The 16698-nt window shown below is 41.1% G+C and overlaps 1 protein-coding gene across 2 annotated transcripts in view; it reads left to right on the top strand.

Moving 5' to 3' along the window:
• The window catches only part of MARCHF3 (membrane associated ring-CH-type finger 3), a 94996-nt gene extending 87281 nt beyond the window's left edge, over positions 1 to 7715 (top strand). For both annotated transcript variants that reach the window (XM_074954037.1, XM_074954036.1), the window contains 2 exons: positions 1639 to 1848; positions 7274 to 7715. In XM_074954037.1, coding sequence (XP_074810138.1) covers positions 1639 to 1848; positions 7274 to 7432 — 369 coding nt within the window. In that variant the 3' untranslated portion in view covers positions 7433 to 7715. The remainder of the gene's footprint in view (positions 1 to 1638; positions 1849 to 7273) is intronic.
• Positions 7716 to 16698: the final 8983 nt, after the last annotated feature.

The raw sequence follows: 16698 nt of genomic DNA, 5'->3' as shown, positions 1-16698 counted from the left end.
GGGTGGGTGAGGTTCTGTGTCCTGCAATGTACAGGAAGTCTGACTCGATGATCAAGGTGACCTTTCTGGCCGTAAAGTGTGTGAGCCTGTATGCAAAGCACAACCTACTCTAGCTTTTCCTCACTAACCCTCCTAACATCCCCATGGAGCTTGCCTTCGCTTGAATTCTCAATCATGTTCACTGACTTAACGTAAAATACAATTGTTAATTCAAGTGTAGGCGTATTACACTGCACAGAGCAAACACTGTGAAGTGTGTGTGTGTGCGCCCCTGCGGCCCCCATCCTTCTTCAGGCTAGGCCTCCTCTCCAAATGCCAGCACCACAGCCAGCCACGCCCTGCTTTGATGGAATGTCCCAGTATGGCGTGTGCCAGTATCGCCACACAGTGTGTGTTGGCCAGCTACATCTTAGGGAGGGGAAGGCCTAACCTGAAGCAGAATTTGAAATTATGTGCTGAATGCCCCTCACAGCATGGTTAACTGCAGACAGTAGGGGTATATCTACACTGCAGTTAAAAACCCACGAGTGGCCTAAGGCTCGTGGGGCTTGGGCTAAGGGGCTGTTTAATTTCAGTGTAGACAGATTCAGGCTGGAACCCAGGCTGTAGAACCCTGCAAGGTGGGAGGGTCCCAAAGCTCAGGCTGCAGCCCAAACCCAAACATCTGCATCGCAATTAAACAGCCCCTCAAGCCTTAGTCAGCTGGCACGGGCCAGCCACAGGTATAGAACTGCAGCGTAGACATACCTTTAGACCACAGGGTTGAAATAAAAAGAATTTACCATTTTAGGCCCTTACTTGGAGAGGTGGCGAACATCTGCAGTACCACTGAGACCAATGGGAGTTGCAGATGCTCAGCAACTCTCGTTGTAGGTCACCTTTTAAACAAACAATTTTTGCAAAAATCTTTCAATAGGCACCTTTAAAAGGAGAACCCCCCCACTCCTGTTCCCTTCAGTTTCCCGCATTATCCTTATGGTTTCTGATTACAGGAAATTGAACAAGATGAAGGTTATAATCAGTCATTTCTAGAAGCAACCAAAATGTAATCTGGAACTGTTTGAATGTAAAGTTATAGGCTCTTATTTTATAATATCTTTTATACAAATTACATCTCAACATTTTAATGCTTTAAGTGACCTTGAGATTAGGAGCTTGTCTACATTTGAAATGCTGCAGCGGGACACCTGTTCTGCTTTCGTGTCGACACTACCTACACCAACAGGAGAGGTTCTCCCATTGGTGTAGATAATCCACAGTCCCAGGTGGCGGTAGCTAGACTTCTTCTGCTGATTTAGTGCTATTTACCTGGGGATTTAGGTCATCTTAACTGTGCAGCTCAGGGGTGTGGATTTTTCACACCCCCTGAGCAACATAGCTGGGTCTATTTAATTTTCTAGTATAGACTAGCCCTAAGACATTACGGGTGTATCTACATTAGAAATACTGCCCTGGTCTAGCACTGTAGTAGTGTAGACAGTATAGTGATGGAAGGGGTTCTTCTGTCGCTGTAGTAAATCTACCTCTCCAAGATGTGGTAGCTAGATGCCATAAAAACTGTTGCCACCACAGCCTTATTTCTATGCCATTCTAACAAGATTTTACTGACACTTCTTTTGTTTCAATTCCCTTTTGCAGTGGCTAAGAAACCCAGGCCCACAGCATGAGAAACGGACTCTGTTTGGAGACATGGTGTGCTTCTTGTTTATAACTCCACTGGCAACCATCTCTGGCTGGTTGTGTCTGCGGGGAGCGGTGGACCATCTGCACTTTAGTAGTAGGCTAGAAGCTGTTGGCCTCATTGCACTCACTGTCGCACTCTTCACTATTTACCTCTTTTGGACACTAGTAAGTACTGTTAATTTAACTATCATGTGGTAGGGTGTGTCATATTCTATTACCTTTTATAGGATTTTTTAGAGTAATGGTTGTAGGGGACCCTATAGGTTTCATCCCAATTAAACTGTACAGAACTCTTCCTTAAAGGTACTTTGCCTTTGGTATTTGGTAATAACTGACTCAGTGCACCACAGGAGATGGCAGGAGGGAACAAGCAAGCCTGAGGGGAGAAGAGTTCAAGACAGATGTTGCAGGTGTGAATGGCCATTGACTGCATGGGGAAGAGAAGAGGGAGATTTAAGAGGGATCCTTGTATCCTAAAAATGGTGGCCACTTGGCAGTGGCACAAGCATGATCTTCTAATTTGACTTCTTACTGCTATTATGCGTGCACATACTTTTCAAAGTGCTGAGTTTGTGTAAAAATTTAATCTTAGTAGAATATTTTTCATATCCCTGCTTCTCTAGGCCCCATGTATTCTGCCGTGGAATTTGCCACGGAATCCACACCTTGCTGCAGGATGGTGCTCCAGAATCTAAGCATTCATTTATATAAAAAATAGGCCCATTTTGAGCTCGTGATATCCCTCCAAATGGGAACAGAATGCATGAGTTTGGCCATGCTAGAAGGTGGCTGAACCAATATAGCCACCCCAGTGCAGTGCACCCACACTCATGCTAAAAAACTCCAGTGCAGCCAACAAGCCCTAAGACAACACCATGTTGCATCACTGAGGCTGCAGGCAACCTGAAGCAAGCAATAGCAACATTCATTCCATTTGTGGCATTGGCAGCAGTGTTACTGATACTCATGATTGCGGGCCAATGTGGGAGCTCTCCCAAGAAAACACATGCAGCTCAGAAATGTTGCCCAAAATGTCTGCAGTTTCTCCCTTCTCCCTCAGTGCTGCTCTTTGCAGCAACTCACCAAAGGAAACAGGTAACATTTCCCTCTGGTAAGTGTGGCTTAATTCTTCAGTGTGTAAACACACTAGGCTGGAAGCACACTCAAAGTTAGGCAGCAGAGTGTTTTTGTATTTGATGCTACCCCTCAGGCTACCTTACAGAGCTTGTAGATTTCAAATGATCACTAAGATACTTCTGTACTATACATCCAAGTCACCTTGAAAGCCCAACTGGGGCCTGATTTGTTTCTTAATTTCAGAAATATTAGTAGGGGTTGGCTACAGAATTAGATTTCATTATTCTTGGTGCATGGACTCCTGGGGGTGCCCATTAAATAACTACTGCAACAATTAACTGCAGCTACTAAAAACGACTTGGGTAGGGCTATTCTTACCCATAACATTTAAAAATCACTTGTTTGTTTTAAAAAAGGGTTTCTCCTTTAGGGGTAGGGAAAGAAGTGTGTCTCTCTCTCTTTCAAAGTTTGGGTAGGTGCTTAGATATTGTGGTGATGAGCCTGATATCAATACCTAGCTCAATCAGTTTAACTAAAATATACCACCTTCTGTAGCTCACGAAAGCTCATGCTCAAATAAATTGGCTAGTCTCTAAGGTTCCACAAGTACTCCTTTTCTTTTTGCGAATACAGACTAACATGGCTGCTACTCTGAAACCTTCATTGCACTGTGGCCCCCTTGTTGTAGTTTTTCTACTGGGGGGGGGGGGAGGAAGAGGGGAGAAGTCTACATCCATTTCTACTATATTACTCAGGGCAGCAGGACGTAGATGTGTGAGGGAGGCAAAGTATCTCAGCTTGCAGAACAGCAACCACTCCCATTTAGGAGGAAGTAAATTAAGTGGTTAGAAGAAGGAAGCCAAGTAGCCAGGACTGGGATCTTATTGCAGCACTGCTACACAGAGGAGTTTGAGCACATCACTTAGGTGCTGTGTGCCTCAGTTTTCCCCATCTAGACTATGGCTGTAATGTTTCTGTACCAGACAGGGTGTAAGACAAATAGTTTTGTAAGGTGGCTTGACATGCTTAGCTGAAAGGCACTGTCTATCTGCAAAGCATTTTAGAATACTTTTATTAGCAAGACGGTAAGTTCCTCTGGAAAGGCCAAGATTTTAAAAGCAACTATGATTTTGGTTGCCTAACTAAAGCACCTTAAAAAGGGCTTGACTTTCAGAGGGTATTGGCCACTCAGCTTCTGAAAATCAAGCCCATCCCAAGTGTGTGAAGCTGAAAACACAACACAAAAATCACATCACTTTTGAAAAATCTTGGCCCTATTATCTTTACTCTCGCTACAGAGTACCATGCACCTCTATATAGCACTATGTTGCAAATCTTCGTGTTAACAGAATAAAAAGCACCATCAGCGGATCCATTCTAATCTGAAAGACAGGAACATAGGAGAATCTGCACTGCTCTGTTAGAGAGCCATGGAGGGAATATTCTTATCAGTGCAGGATAAAGTATATGTGCAGCACAGTGATGCTCCTTGGGATTCTGGGGGAAAAAAAATAAAATTTCAGTTTACTTCCAACAAATCAGTTTAATTTTCTCTATAATCCAAAACTGGCATATGGGTTATTTACACCACTACACCTCAGTGAACCAAGAGCTTAATGGACTGACAACAGGAGATACTTTTTTGGTAGAGAGGTTCTTAGGAATAGGGTAAAATTGCTTCCTTGCAAATTTAACAGCCAAAGTGTCCCAGAAAGACTCTTGCTTTTCTTCTGAATTTAGTCAATATCTCTGTGACCTATACACAAAAAATGCTTGTGTTCTCGAGTAGGAAGATCTGCATCTTGGGTCTGGAAGCCTTCTATTTAAGCCAAGAATTTAGGGCTAAATTCTGCTTTGATTTACATCCTGAGTAGTGCCCGACTTCTGCGGGATTAGATAGGGAGTATATCAGAGTATTATTTTAATCCTCTAGTTTGCAAAACAATGTAATTGCTGTTTAAAAATATTAAAAGCAAATGCCTATCTGAATGAGTTCACAAGGCACTTAAGTGAGCTTTGAAGCTGGATTCCCCCAACCCTTGCTATCCAAGTCCAAAGACAAACAGATGCTTACTATGCCAGCGATTGATGTAAAATCATACATTTTATGTAGCACCTCAGGAGTTCCATGTTGAAGTGTTCAGTGAAAATGGAGATATAGGCTATGTCTCCACTGCAAAAAGCTGTGTTTTTACACTAGATAATTGTCAGTGTAAAATCCTAGTGGAGAGAAGGCAGACATAGTAACTAGTTGAGGTAAACCACAGGTGGGGGAATATAAGGCTGACCTTGATTACCTATACTGAGAAACACTCTGTATGCCTTGTCTCCACCAGGATTTTTATATTGAGATAGCTAACTCAAGACAGCTTCGAAGGAGACATTTGCATCACTTAAAATAAGAGTTATTTATATTCCCCAAATCCTCCTGGCAATCAGCCTGGGATGCTTACTTGCAGCTCCTAGAGTAAGGACATGAGTAGCTTCCTTTGACAGTTACGCAGCCCATAGACTGAATGTTTTGCAAGCTCAGTGTAAACAAACAGCAGTACCTTCCTACTGTCCCTCCCTCCCCTCAGACTGCGTGTCACCTCCAGATATAGTGTCTTCAATTCACTCCATATCTCTTGGATAGCAATGACCTACAGAAGTGGCGCAGTTGCATAAAAATCAATGACAAATAAAGTGTCTGTCAACAGTACACAGGCAGTTCCCACCCATGGCTCAAGAGTACTATATTATTGTCATATATTACCAATACACTTCACAAATGAAGGGTCTGATACCATTGCCTTCAGTGCTAAATGCATATAAGGTAATTGTGTGTGCAAAAACTGCCATCAGCTGTCAATATCTACGCCACAATCGCTTCTCTCACTACTGCTAGTGCATCTGTGAGAGAGATGGAACACAATAGCTTTTAACACAATGTTCTTGCTAAACATGTATGTAAAGGCAGGAAGTGAAGTGTTCTGTATCCAGTTGAAACTGCAGTGGGTCCTTAGATAATGTTTGGAAGCCCCACACCCAGTTTGTTGATAATTTCTGGCTGAAAATGGATAGACACAAAAATGTGGGCCTTTCCTTCTCTTCTCAGAGGGGACCTCCACTTCCCTCTCCTTATCCCTAGGGTGAGTTACTGCCATTTTCTATCTCCATTTTTTTTTTGCTGTCACTCACCTGCTCCCTTCCTTTTCCTGGCAGCCACTCAATCCTCTGCCTGTGCCTTCCTCTCTAGTCTCCCGTTACTCCCAGTCTGCTCTCATATATTCCTCATCCCCATAGCCTTCCTTCAAGTTCCCCTCTCCCCCGCCACCTCCCCAACAGTCTCATTCTTTGTAACATGTTCCCCCCTCACGGTCTCAGGCCTAGGCCACACCTAGTGAATAAGAGTGGTCATCTGTACTGACATTAATCTGGTTTCAAACCCATTCAAAATATGGAGTACTAGTGCCTATCTTTACAACTGCAACCCCCACTTCCTCTTGCAAAATATGAAGGGAAACGTTGGCCATCTCACCTGAGAGCAGTCTGGTTTCAATTCCACTGAAAACAAAGGTGGCCCTTTTTAATGCAGGTAAAAGTCATAAGCAAGCACCAGCTTTTCTGGAGATCCTGAGCAACTTAAAAAAAACAACCCAAACAGCTCCCTAAAATGAAATACTCATGCTACCATGGTGAGAACTGGCAGTTCTGCAAGATGGCGCTTAACTACTGTATCTTCTGTGGAGTCTTGAATCTGACACATTAATTGGGGGAAAAAAAGGGCAGGGGGGGGACAGAAGCAGGAGAGCATAAGCCTCAGTCATTATTTATGTGTGTGCCTACCTGTGAGCTACTTGCTGATCTTCACAATGAAGTTACTATCAGTGTCTCAACCATCAGCATTAAACTGTATATCAGATTCATGTGTTTCCAAGTTGCTGCCAATAATTTAACTCTTACAGAAGTGGCTTCTTCCCAGATAGGGGGGCTAACTAGTTTGTAAGATTGTGAGTGCTTCCAGCTGCGGGGAGATAGGAATGGACTCTGGCCCAGGTTTTGTCCCGAGCAACTGCACTTCCCTGCTGCTGAAAACTTGTGATGCAGTCTGTGCAAGCATGGTCTCTAGCCTCAGATTTTCTTCTCGCTACTGTTTTTATCCAACCATTAGGCTGGTAATACATGACCCTGGAGGTCAGGAAAGGATAGGTAGGGATAGTAGGGTATCATGGGAGGATTAAAGTAGTAACAGGGAGCTCTTTGTTGGGAATGAGTAGACAGCAGCTAATGGGGATGGGTAGCACAGGGGAGCTGAAAATAAACATACTAGCATTCAGTACAATTCATTACAGATAGAACAGCAGGTCTCAAACTTTAGCAACCCCCACTTTGATTTAAAATTTTTTGCAGACCCCTAAGCTGGCTTCTAATTTTCCCTGAGGGTGTTTATTTCTTGTTTCTAATTTATTTCATTCTAGGACACCAAGTATTTTTAAAATGTATAATCTGTTCTCTCCTGATCTTCCACCAGGTGTCATTTAGGTACCACTGTAGATTATACAATGAATGGCGTCGGACCAATCAGAGGGTGATACTCCTAATTCCAAAATCTGTCAGCGTTCCTTCTAACCAGCAGTCATTGCTGGGCCTTCATTCAGTCAAAAGGAACTCAAAGGAGACAATCGTTTGATTTTGGCAGTTCTGCACTGGAGTCATGCACTAAATAGACTTTCTTAAACCCATGGGCTCTGATTCCATCCAGAACCTGGTACAGTGCTATTCCGATTTACAAACTCTTTACAGACGAAGAAATCACTGTTTTAATTCAAATCATGAATGCTGCAATCATATGATATTTGCTAAGCTGCCAAACATGTTTATTTAGCAGATACTGTATGGAATTCTACAAACTCATGTTAATATCTGCCTTGTCAGTGATGCAAGCCCTCCTTTTTTATTATTGTTTAAAAATATTAAAACTATGATAATTAACAATGCAAAAACAAATTTCAGAGTGCTTTCTTTATTTTAACAGTATTATTTCTGTGGGTATCTGGACAGGAACCAGTCCTGCATATTTTATTTTACTGACTCAAAGGAGATGGCATTACAAGAAGGAAATTGTGCTACATTTAGTTTTATTTGAAGTGCATCTTATACTAATCTTGGATTATTAAAAATGTTTTTAAGGCGAGTTCTACAAATGGGCATTCTATTTATCATAAAAACCCATTAAAAAGCACTCTCTTCCATTTCTTGTTTGGTAGTGAAAACCTGAGAGAAAATATTTTTTTCTCATAAGAAAAATGCAAAATGTGTGAAAAACAAAGTCTCACAGATTGCAATAATCTCCCAAGTCAAAAATATTTCATAAAAGCAGTTCCCAAAAAAGGACTCAGTTACAGGGTTATTTCCTTTTCATTTGGAAGGAGCAAATTAACCCCAAATTCTGCACTAAAGTTACACTGGTGTAACTAAAGAGTTGAGTTACTTTTTATTTACCCCGAGCTAAATTTGGCCCTATTAATTAATTTTGTAAGGGGGACTTTGCATGCATAATGAATTAGTAGATTATTAGACATTTCCTTGGAAGCCTGAACATGTCTTGCATAACAATTAGCCTTACTCTAGAAATGCTGAATTTTCAGCTTGACAGGTAAATTTAGTGGAGTATATAAACTCTCTCATTGTAGCATTGAGACTAAGGCTCTTTATAAAATGTAAAACACTACATGCTATTATGACCACACTGAATTTTGAATCTGAATATTAAGTTGTATTCCTGGGTAGTATTTCCTGCTTTCAACCATCCCCTTTATTTTTATATTTTTAAATCAATTCATTCTCTGACTCTTAGATTTTGGCTCTCACATTATGCACTAAGGGATATGTAGTTATGTGGGAAGACTCATTTAGTACTGAATGCTTCTACAGCTAAAAGCTATTAAATGCTGCTGGCAAGCTAGTGATAAGTAACTTATTTGCCATTTTAAAATAAGGATTTCTAGAACATGATGAGGGTAATCCCACCCTGCTTTGTTTCCCACCCTGTGGAGGAATTGAAAAATGGTAAAGTGTGTGTTGTGAGGAGGTAATGATTTATATTTCTGATGGATCAAGCTGATGCGGGTGTTCTTTGTCAGCCAAGATAGAGCTATTTAAATACAAAGCTCTAGCAACAAACAAACCCATCAGCCATGCTTTGTGCTGTCTCAGCTCTCATGTATTTGGAGTTGTAATAATAGATTTTCTTTTTGACACTAATTCCAGTGATACAAGTATCTAATATTCCATTTAGTCATAAGCCCTCCAGGGGTATTAGAACTACAAACAGCCATCATTGCCTAACTTTTCTATAATCAAATACCAACTTTGTCCATCTGTCACACTTTACCCTTCACAGAGAAATATGATCAACTCTCACTTGACAATCATTTTTGCTCTGCAGTCTACCTTTAATACTTTAGCACAAAAGAGACAGCAGAATTAATGATATAGCTGGGATACAGTCTTCCCGCAAAGGCACCAAGAAGGTAGGTTCCTATCATGCAGATATTATTACATTTTGTGCCTAACATGCAAGAGTGGAACAGAGATCTTTGAAAGAGGCGGCTTTATATCCCACACCCCATATTCATGAATCAGTGCTACTGAGGTCTTTTTGCTCTACATGCGCCAAAGCAACATTATGGTGCCTTGTTCTCCTCCAGACAGCAAGACAGTAGGGTGAGTGCTACTAATGTCACATTCCCACCTTCCTCTCTGGACCAAAGACCTAGAAGTCAGAAAGATCCTAGTGACCAGCTCCGATTCCTCTTTCTCTAGGAGTGAGTGATCTTTTCATACTGAAACACTGTTTGGATTGATGTAAATTCAGAATTGGTGTCTATTAAAACAAAAGTTATTAACAACAGCAACAAACTCAATTTTTTGCTTCTGAAGGGACTTTAAGGGTAGTAAAGATCTATGGCACTAGCTACACTTAGAGCTAATGACAACACGACAAAGGCTCCAGTGTGCTATTACAACAGATCCAGTAAAAGTAAAAACTGGACGCTAAGTACAACTAATAAAGAATGAGTGGTTTTGTTTCTTTTGTTAAACGTATCTCATTCTTTCCTTTGGCTGGCAGCAGCACAACCATGGTCCTCAAAAGGATTTTTCACCCACACCTGAAGTTGAGCTTCTCATTCATTTTCCAAGTAAAAATTCAGCCGAGGGGGGGAATGGTACATGATTTAAAATTGTGAACAGAAAACAACAATGCAACCCTACACGAAGTTAGAAAGCAGCAGGCACAAGTCAGCTTCATTTCTTCCTCTTAGACCCAGTCTTGCCCTGAAATTTCAGCAGACATAATGCATATTTAAAAAAAAAGATTAAATTTATTCCAGCAGTGATGCTAAATAGTTTTAAATACTGGAATCAAAACTATGTTATGCAGCTAAAGGCATCCTATGTTCTAAAAAAAAGTATGAAATTTAGGAAAAAAATTATATTATTCATGACATTAATAAAATATACGACTATGGAAAAAAGTACTTAGATTGAGACCTCTGTAAACCAGCATTTATTATTAGAACTTCACTTTTAGCAAGTTACATATTAACACCACTGACCTTTTGAATGCAATCTGTGACTATGTAGAAATGTTCAGCATTGTCAGATCATGCTCTGTTGGATGCCATTTCAAAGACAAACATGAGAAATATTTATAAGGCTGATAGTTTGTTTCGGAGGGACTGGGGGTAAGCGGTCTTCATCAGAGGGCTCTGACACATAGGAAGACTCTCCCCCCACTCCCCCCCCCCCTTCAGCATTTTCCTTTACCAGAAACTGACAAGCAGTCAATTTCTTCTCAAACCAGCTCCACACCCAGACTGCCGCTCTTTGCAGGGCTGCTGGAGAATTGTTTATCTATCCTCCACTTTTATTTCAGGCTCTTGAAAGCTGACTGGTCCCTGTTTCAGAATGGTGTTTACATGGAGTTTACTTTAAAAAGGGAGGGGAGGGAGGAAGAGAAGAGTTGTCTCACTTTTTCAGTTTCAGGATCTTTCCAATTTAACGAAAAACAAGAGATGTTTACGAACAGGTGCCTTGACAGCTCTTTGATGAGGACCAGTCTCTAGAGGACCAGCAGGAGGCAACTAAAAGCCTATGATAAAAGATTATTGTTGGTTCTGGGCTCCAGACATGACAGGTTTATAAACTAATATTGCCTCCTAGTACATATAAAAAACAAGAAATATAAATGGGAATTTACCCCATATGAGATTCCCTTTCAATTAACCACACCTGTCCCCAACTACTCATACCTGCTTCAAGAAACAGGGCTTTTGTGGGACCATTTGCTACCACTAATATGGTGCCTTTGTGAGCCTATTGCCCTCTAGTGGCTGGCCCTGCTACTACAGTTCTCCATCAAGTATTAGAGGCCTATGTTTTAGAGTTGAAGGATCTGTGATCCAGCCTTAGCTGAGAGCACGATATATAACCTTCTCTATTGGCGGACATGAATTCACCACCACAACACAACCATTTGGGGAAGAAAGCCTCCTGTATAACTCAAGTAGGAATTGACTAAGGGTAAGACACAAAGGAAGGCCTCAACATATCCAGAAGGGGGGTTAACAAAAAGAAAAACACACACTCCAATTCCCCATAATTCTTATCATACTATCAGATGACTGCTTTTCCTTTTCTCCTGTGGGCCTTGTGGTTATCTAGACTACTTAGAAGGATCTCAAACTAGAGATTCAACACAGGCAAACGCATCCCTTGTTCTGTCTCAAATCAGCCAGACTCCTCTGAAATATATTCTTTAAAATCTATGCTTTCATGGCTGTAAATACTTATCTGGCACTGGGCAATTGAGGTTGGCTCTCAGTTCTCAAATAGCAGGGAGCACCAAAGAAATGCTGGCTATAGCGTCTCCGGTTCTAGGAGTAGAATTAGTCTCTACATGACACCACTAGGATGAATGCAGCAAGTTTATACAAAGATCTTTTGAATACAAGAGGGTAGGTATATTGTTCTGTAGGGTTCTTAAATTATTACAAATGGAATGTCTTCTGGCCAGGACACTTTGAGTCAATCCAAGTGGATATGTCCACACTGCTCTTTTTAGTGCTGTAGTGCAAGCCCCACGAGCTTAAGTCTGTAGGCTCAGGCTCTGAGACTCGGTGCCATGGGTTTTGGTTTGTTTGGGCGGGGGAGGACGGGGTTTGCACTGTAGAGATACCCTAAGGTCAGGTCTAATTCCCTTTTTTGATATGCAGTTTGGAGGTAATGGAAGAGGACTGCTTGGAGAAAATAGGCTTTTATATGGCTGACTGACTTGTCTAGCCATGATCATGTCTGCTATTGTTTTAATACTACATATGCTGTGGTGTGAATGAGAGCGTGTTTAGCATTCCATTGGCAGTCAAAGGTTTAATTAAGTTAGCTTCATTCTCTTGGAGCCTCACATGGATGTGATTGTTGTTGACCCACCATTTTCATAGCTTGCTGCCCCCCCCCCCCCCGCAAAGCATTATAGGACAAACAGTGATGCTTCAGTTTAAACTTATTAGCATGTATTTAGCCCCAGAAAAGACTGAAGAATGTTACTCTCTGGTCACATGTCCACAGTAAATGAGTATCTCTTACTGCTGAATTTACATGTATCACAGCACTGTTAGCAAAAACAAAAACAAAAGCCAACTTGTAGGATTGGAGCTGTTAAAGGCTCCAGTTTTAAAAGGCAGCCAAAGCACAGATCAGAGACTTGCTGACAACATCTAAAGTAAAACCAATCCCCTTATTCTGTGTAATGAGAGTTTATAAGTAAGGTATCTCTACACTTACCATTTAAAGAGCAAAAAGTCCCTTTTTTGCGCTAAAACTGCAGGAGCATCTATACTTGTTAATGACTTTTTGTGGTGAAACTCAGAAGTTTCACCACAAAAAGAAAACCACCTTCACGAGAGGCACAGAGCTCTTACCACTGCTCTTTTTGCGCTGCTGTGAAAGTGAAGACACATTCTAGCAGCGTAAACACCCTTTGGCCTCCGGCGAATATCCTACAGTTCCAAAAGCGACCACTCTGGCCAGCATCTCCGCTGCTCTGACGCACAGGACGTCCGCCCCTCCCCCTATAAGCCCCAGGAAGTTTGAAGCTCCCTTTTCCTTTGTTTATAGATGTGGCGGGGGAAGCAGCCAGACAGCAGGAGGTTTAAAAAAAAAATGCCACAGAAGAAACCAGGAAGTAAAGGTGCTCCTGAGACAAAGCAGGGCAGGACGGGGCACTGAGCAGGAACCCAGAATGCCTTCACTCACCCCCCTCTTCCCACAAGACCTATTGAGAGAGTTGCACTTTGGGATAGTTGCCCTAAAGTGCTGCTCTCATTGGGGATGGTAGTGTAAACACTCTCTGACGCCTGAGGAATTGAGTGAGTACACAAACCAGCACTTTAAGTTTCACCGGTGACAGTACAGTGCAAAAACTCTGTACGTTTAGACATACCCTTATACCCACACTCCCAATTTATGGAATGTGATTAATAAAAAACGAGGCCTATCATTCTCATTTTAAGTCCCAGTTGCATGTGCATTTTCAGTGTAATTTCTTTATGTTCCCAATTTGGCCTTTCTTTGAAAATATTTCTTAAAATTCCAACATTGGTTCTCACTAATAGAAAGTCATTAAGTTGGTGGGTAGGAGGAAAGGATTACGGGAAACTGATGTTTTAATCAAAGATGCCCTAATTATGAAATGGCCTTAGAACAACGCTGAATCTTGGTGAATGATGAATCTTTTATATGGCTTCATTGATACCATTTTAAAAAAATCATGGTCTGACTCTCACCAACCATTTCACAATCTAGTGGGCACGGTAATCAAGAAATGCACTTTCTTAGAGATGTCAAACTCTAGCCTTCTACCTTATAAACAGCCACTTATATACATAACGGGCCAGAAATACAAAATACCATTGGATAGCTGTTCGGTGTCTTGCATGAAGTGCATTGGTAGTTTCAGTCATGCTTACAGCAGACCCATAAGACTCATCACCACAGCAGTCACTAAACATAAGGATCAGGAACTGAACAGCAATGGACTAAGCCACTCTCACCACTAGAAGCAGCTCTTGCAGGTCAGGGTGGAGGCATGTTCAGAAAGTTCACAGGGTCACCACCTGTACTGTGCATGTTGCATAGAAAACAGTCCAGTCTTCAGCACAATCAATCCAGATACTTACCATTAGCACACCTTTAACTGCCTTTTCAGCCCACCTCCAAAAAGGTGGTTCTTGAAAGTACACTGCAGGAGAACAGATACTAAAATAAAATTTGAATTAGGCTAGCATGGAAACAAGTTTCAAGAAGTTCTGAGATTACAAAATGTCTGTAGCATAATGTAAACAAACATCCATGTAATATCCAAATGGTAATTAGCTATTACACCCAATAAAATATTAATGGCAGACTAGCATTAGAGGTGCAAGAGTGGGAACTTGCTATAATCCTCACAGGAATATGAAGAGGAAATCAGTAGGGTGCAACAAAAATATGAGTATAAACAAATCTTAGCAGGAGAGGAAGACTAAGAACACAAAAAGATTACAATGGAGGAGGAACTTGGTAAGGAAAGAGGAAGTCTAATGGTAGTGATCAAATATTTCTCAAGCTGCGCTGGATTCACTGAAAGGGAAGTGAGTTGCATAGTATGATTAAGATTTCTAAGGTTTTTATATTCCAATATGAAATTCTGTAAAAATAAGGCTGCAGACTGCTATTGAAGATTTTAGTATAAAAACAACTTTGCATTAATTTCACACAATGCAGGTGGGGTGGTTGACAACTTAGTATGCTAAGGGGAATGGGTCTAAGATACAAAACTGTTCAGACATTTATATCATGTGAAATATGAAATATGTGAAATATGTGAAGCCATAAGCACCACTTACGCCTGAAAAAGGCTAGATGCAGACACAAGACAGTCACTTCTCCATCATGTGAATGTAGGTCCAAAATCTGTTTTAGTAATTTAGTAACACTTGCCTGAATTGCACATATTCTATGGGCTTGTCTACCATAGCATTTTTCTTAAAATCTGACCATTACAAGCGTTACAGGATGCATCATAGGACATAGGCACTGGTTCTGCATACCCAAAAGCATGCTGCACACTTTACAGACACAAGAATATGGTTCCTGTTGTTTACAATATAGGGCCCCAAACCCATAAAACAATTATAAATATGCTTAACTAAATGCATGCAAGTAGTTTAATTGAAGTCCTGACCCAACAAGCAAAGGTGACAGCACCCTGTGTATTATGAGCTTCACTGTTGTCTCCTACTTTGCTACTTTCCCTTGTTTCCATTGGAGCAAGAGAGAAAGGAAAATGTTTTCAAAATTAGAAAAAGTGGATTTTTAGCCTCAAAAATTGGCAAGTTTAGGACTTGAAACGACTTTCAATTTTTAAGCTGATTGGATTGCCAGTTGACATCCCCTTTAAGGAATGGGCAAAGTGACAGTTCAGTTAAAGTTTGGATTTTTTAGTATTGTATTATGTATGTCATCTAGAACCTACCTAAAATAAACGTGCCAGTCAAACCTTGCCTGATTCACACAAATAAGAAGTCCTGTCAAAGACATCAATAAGGTATAAAATATATATTTCACACTAAAACCAAGCTGACCTGTTAAGAGAACAAATTTTATATAACACAACACAGGAATACAAGCTGCAATGTTGGTATTCTAGACATTATAATTAGTTACAATAAAGAGCAAAACATTTCAGCATCTGGGCAATAACTCAACAAGAAAACACTATTCTAACATTCATGGCCTGTGTTCAGCCGGAAGTCAGACTATTTGATCATAGCAGTCCCTTCTGGATGTAAAGATCTATGCAACAGCCTCATGAGGCAAATTAGTACCTAAAAAAATTACTAACACTTAACCATTGAACTGAAGAAGAAAACAAGCAGAGGGACATTTTTAGCCCCATGTAACATTCCTTTGCATTCTACCTGTGAGGGAAGATGAGCCAAGCCTAGAGAGAATACTAGAGGAGCACAGGTTGGTCAGATCAGTTAAAGTCACACTAGAAAAAGCTAAAAATACAGATTAAAAAAAGCTAAGTTTTGCCTTACCCCGTGACAGATCCATTATTTCGGATGGATGTTGGATCATATTAAAGAAGTTCTGTATTAAAATCACAAATGAGTTTGATTCCCCATAGTTTAAATTCCAGGGTATTACTAATTAAGAGGTCTCGGTTTTTGGTACTGTTTCTCTCCCTCTGTGTGTGAAACTTGCAAGCTGCTAATTGTGTTAGTACATTCTAAGACAGAGTCTGTTCTCAAAGCAATTCACAGAGAGAGAGACTCAAAGCAATACTCTAACAGAAACAGCACCCAGAAACTCCCCGCCCTTTTGTTGTATTAACAATTGTGATTAAAATAGAGATAGAGGATGTATGTGGATGGATGCTTGGTGTGAATAATAACTAAATGATCAGGGAGGTGCCAGCCTAAGAATCCAGTGTCCATCGGCTGAAGAAGGCGTGAAGTGGAAATAACCAGAGGACCCCCGGAGGGCAGACTGGAATCCACCCAACAGCCTCAAGAATGGGAGAACCAAAGAACAAGATAACTTCTTGGAGCCGTCAGGAATGTGCTATCTGCTGATTGATTCAGCAACAGCATGATAAAGCAATTCCCATAGACTGGCATAGGAAGAAATTCCTATAAAAATGGACTCTAGAAAGTGAGAACTTTGGGGTCTGATTCTGCAACTTCCAGGAGCATCAGATGAGCATCTGACAAAGCCCTGCTCCCTCCTCATGTCCAGGCCACCTGGCCAGTGGCTTGGCATGAGCAACTCTAAGGCTGGTAACTATGATAACAACTTTGCAGAACCTGTCTGTGTGTGTGTGTGTGTGTGTGTGTGTGTGTGTGTGTG

This window comes from Natator depressus, chromosome 5 (assembly GCF_965152275.1).
Source record: "Natator depressus isolate rNatDep1 chromosome 5, rNatDep2.hap1, whole genome shotgun sequence".
In the NCBI taxonomy this organism is placed as follows: Eukaryota; Metazoa; Chordata; order Testudines; family Cheloniidae; genus Natator; species Natator depressus.
This window is presented reverse-complemented; position numbering and strand designations above follow the sequence as displayed.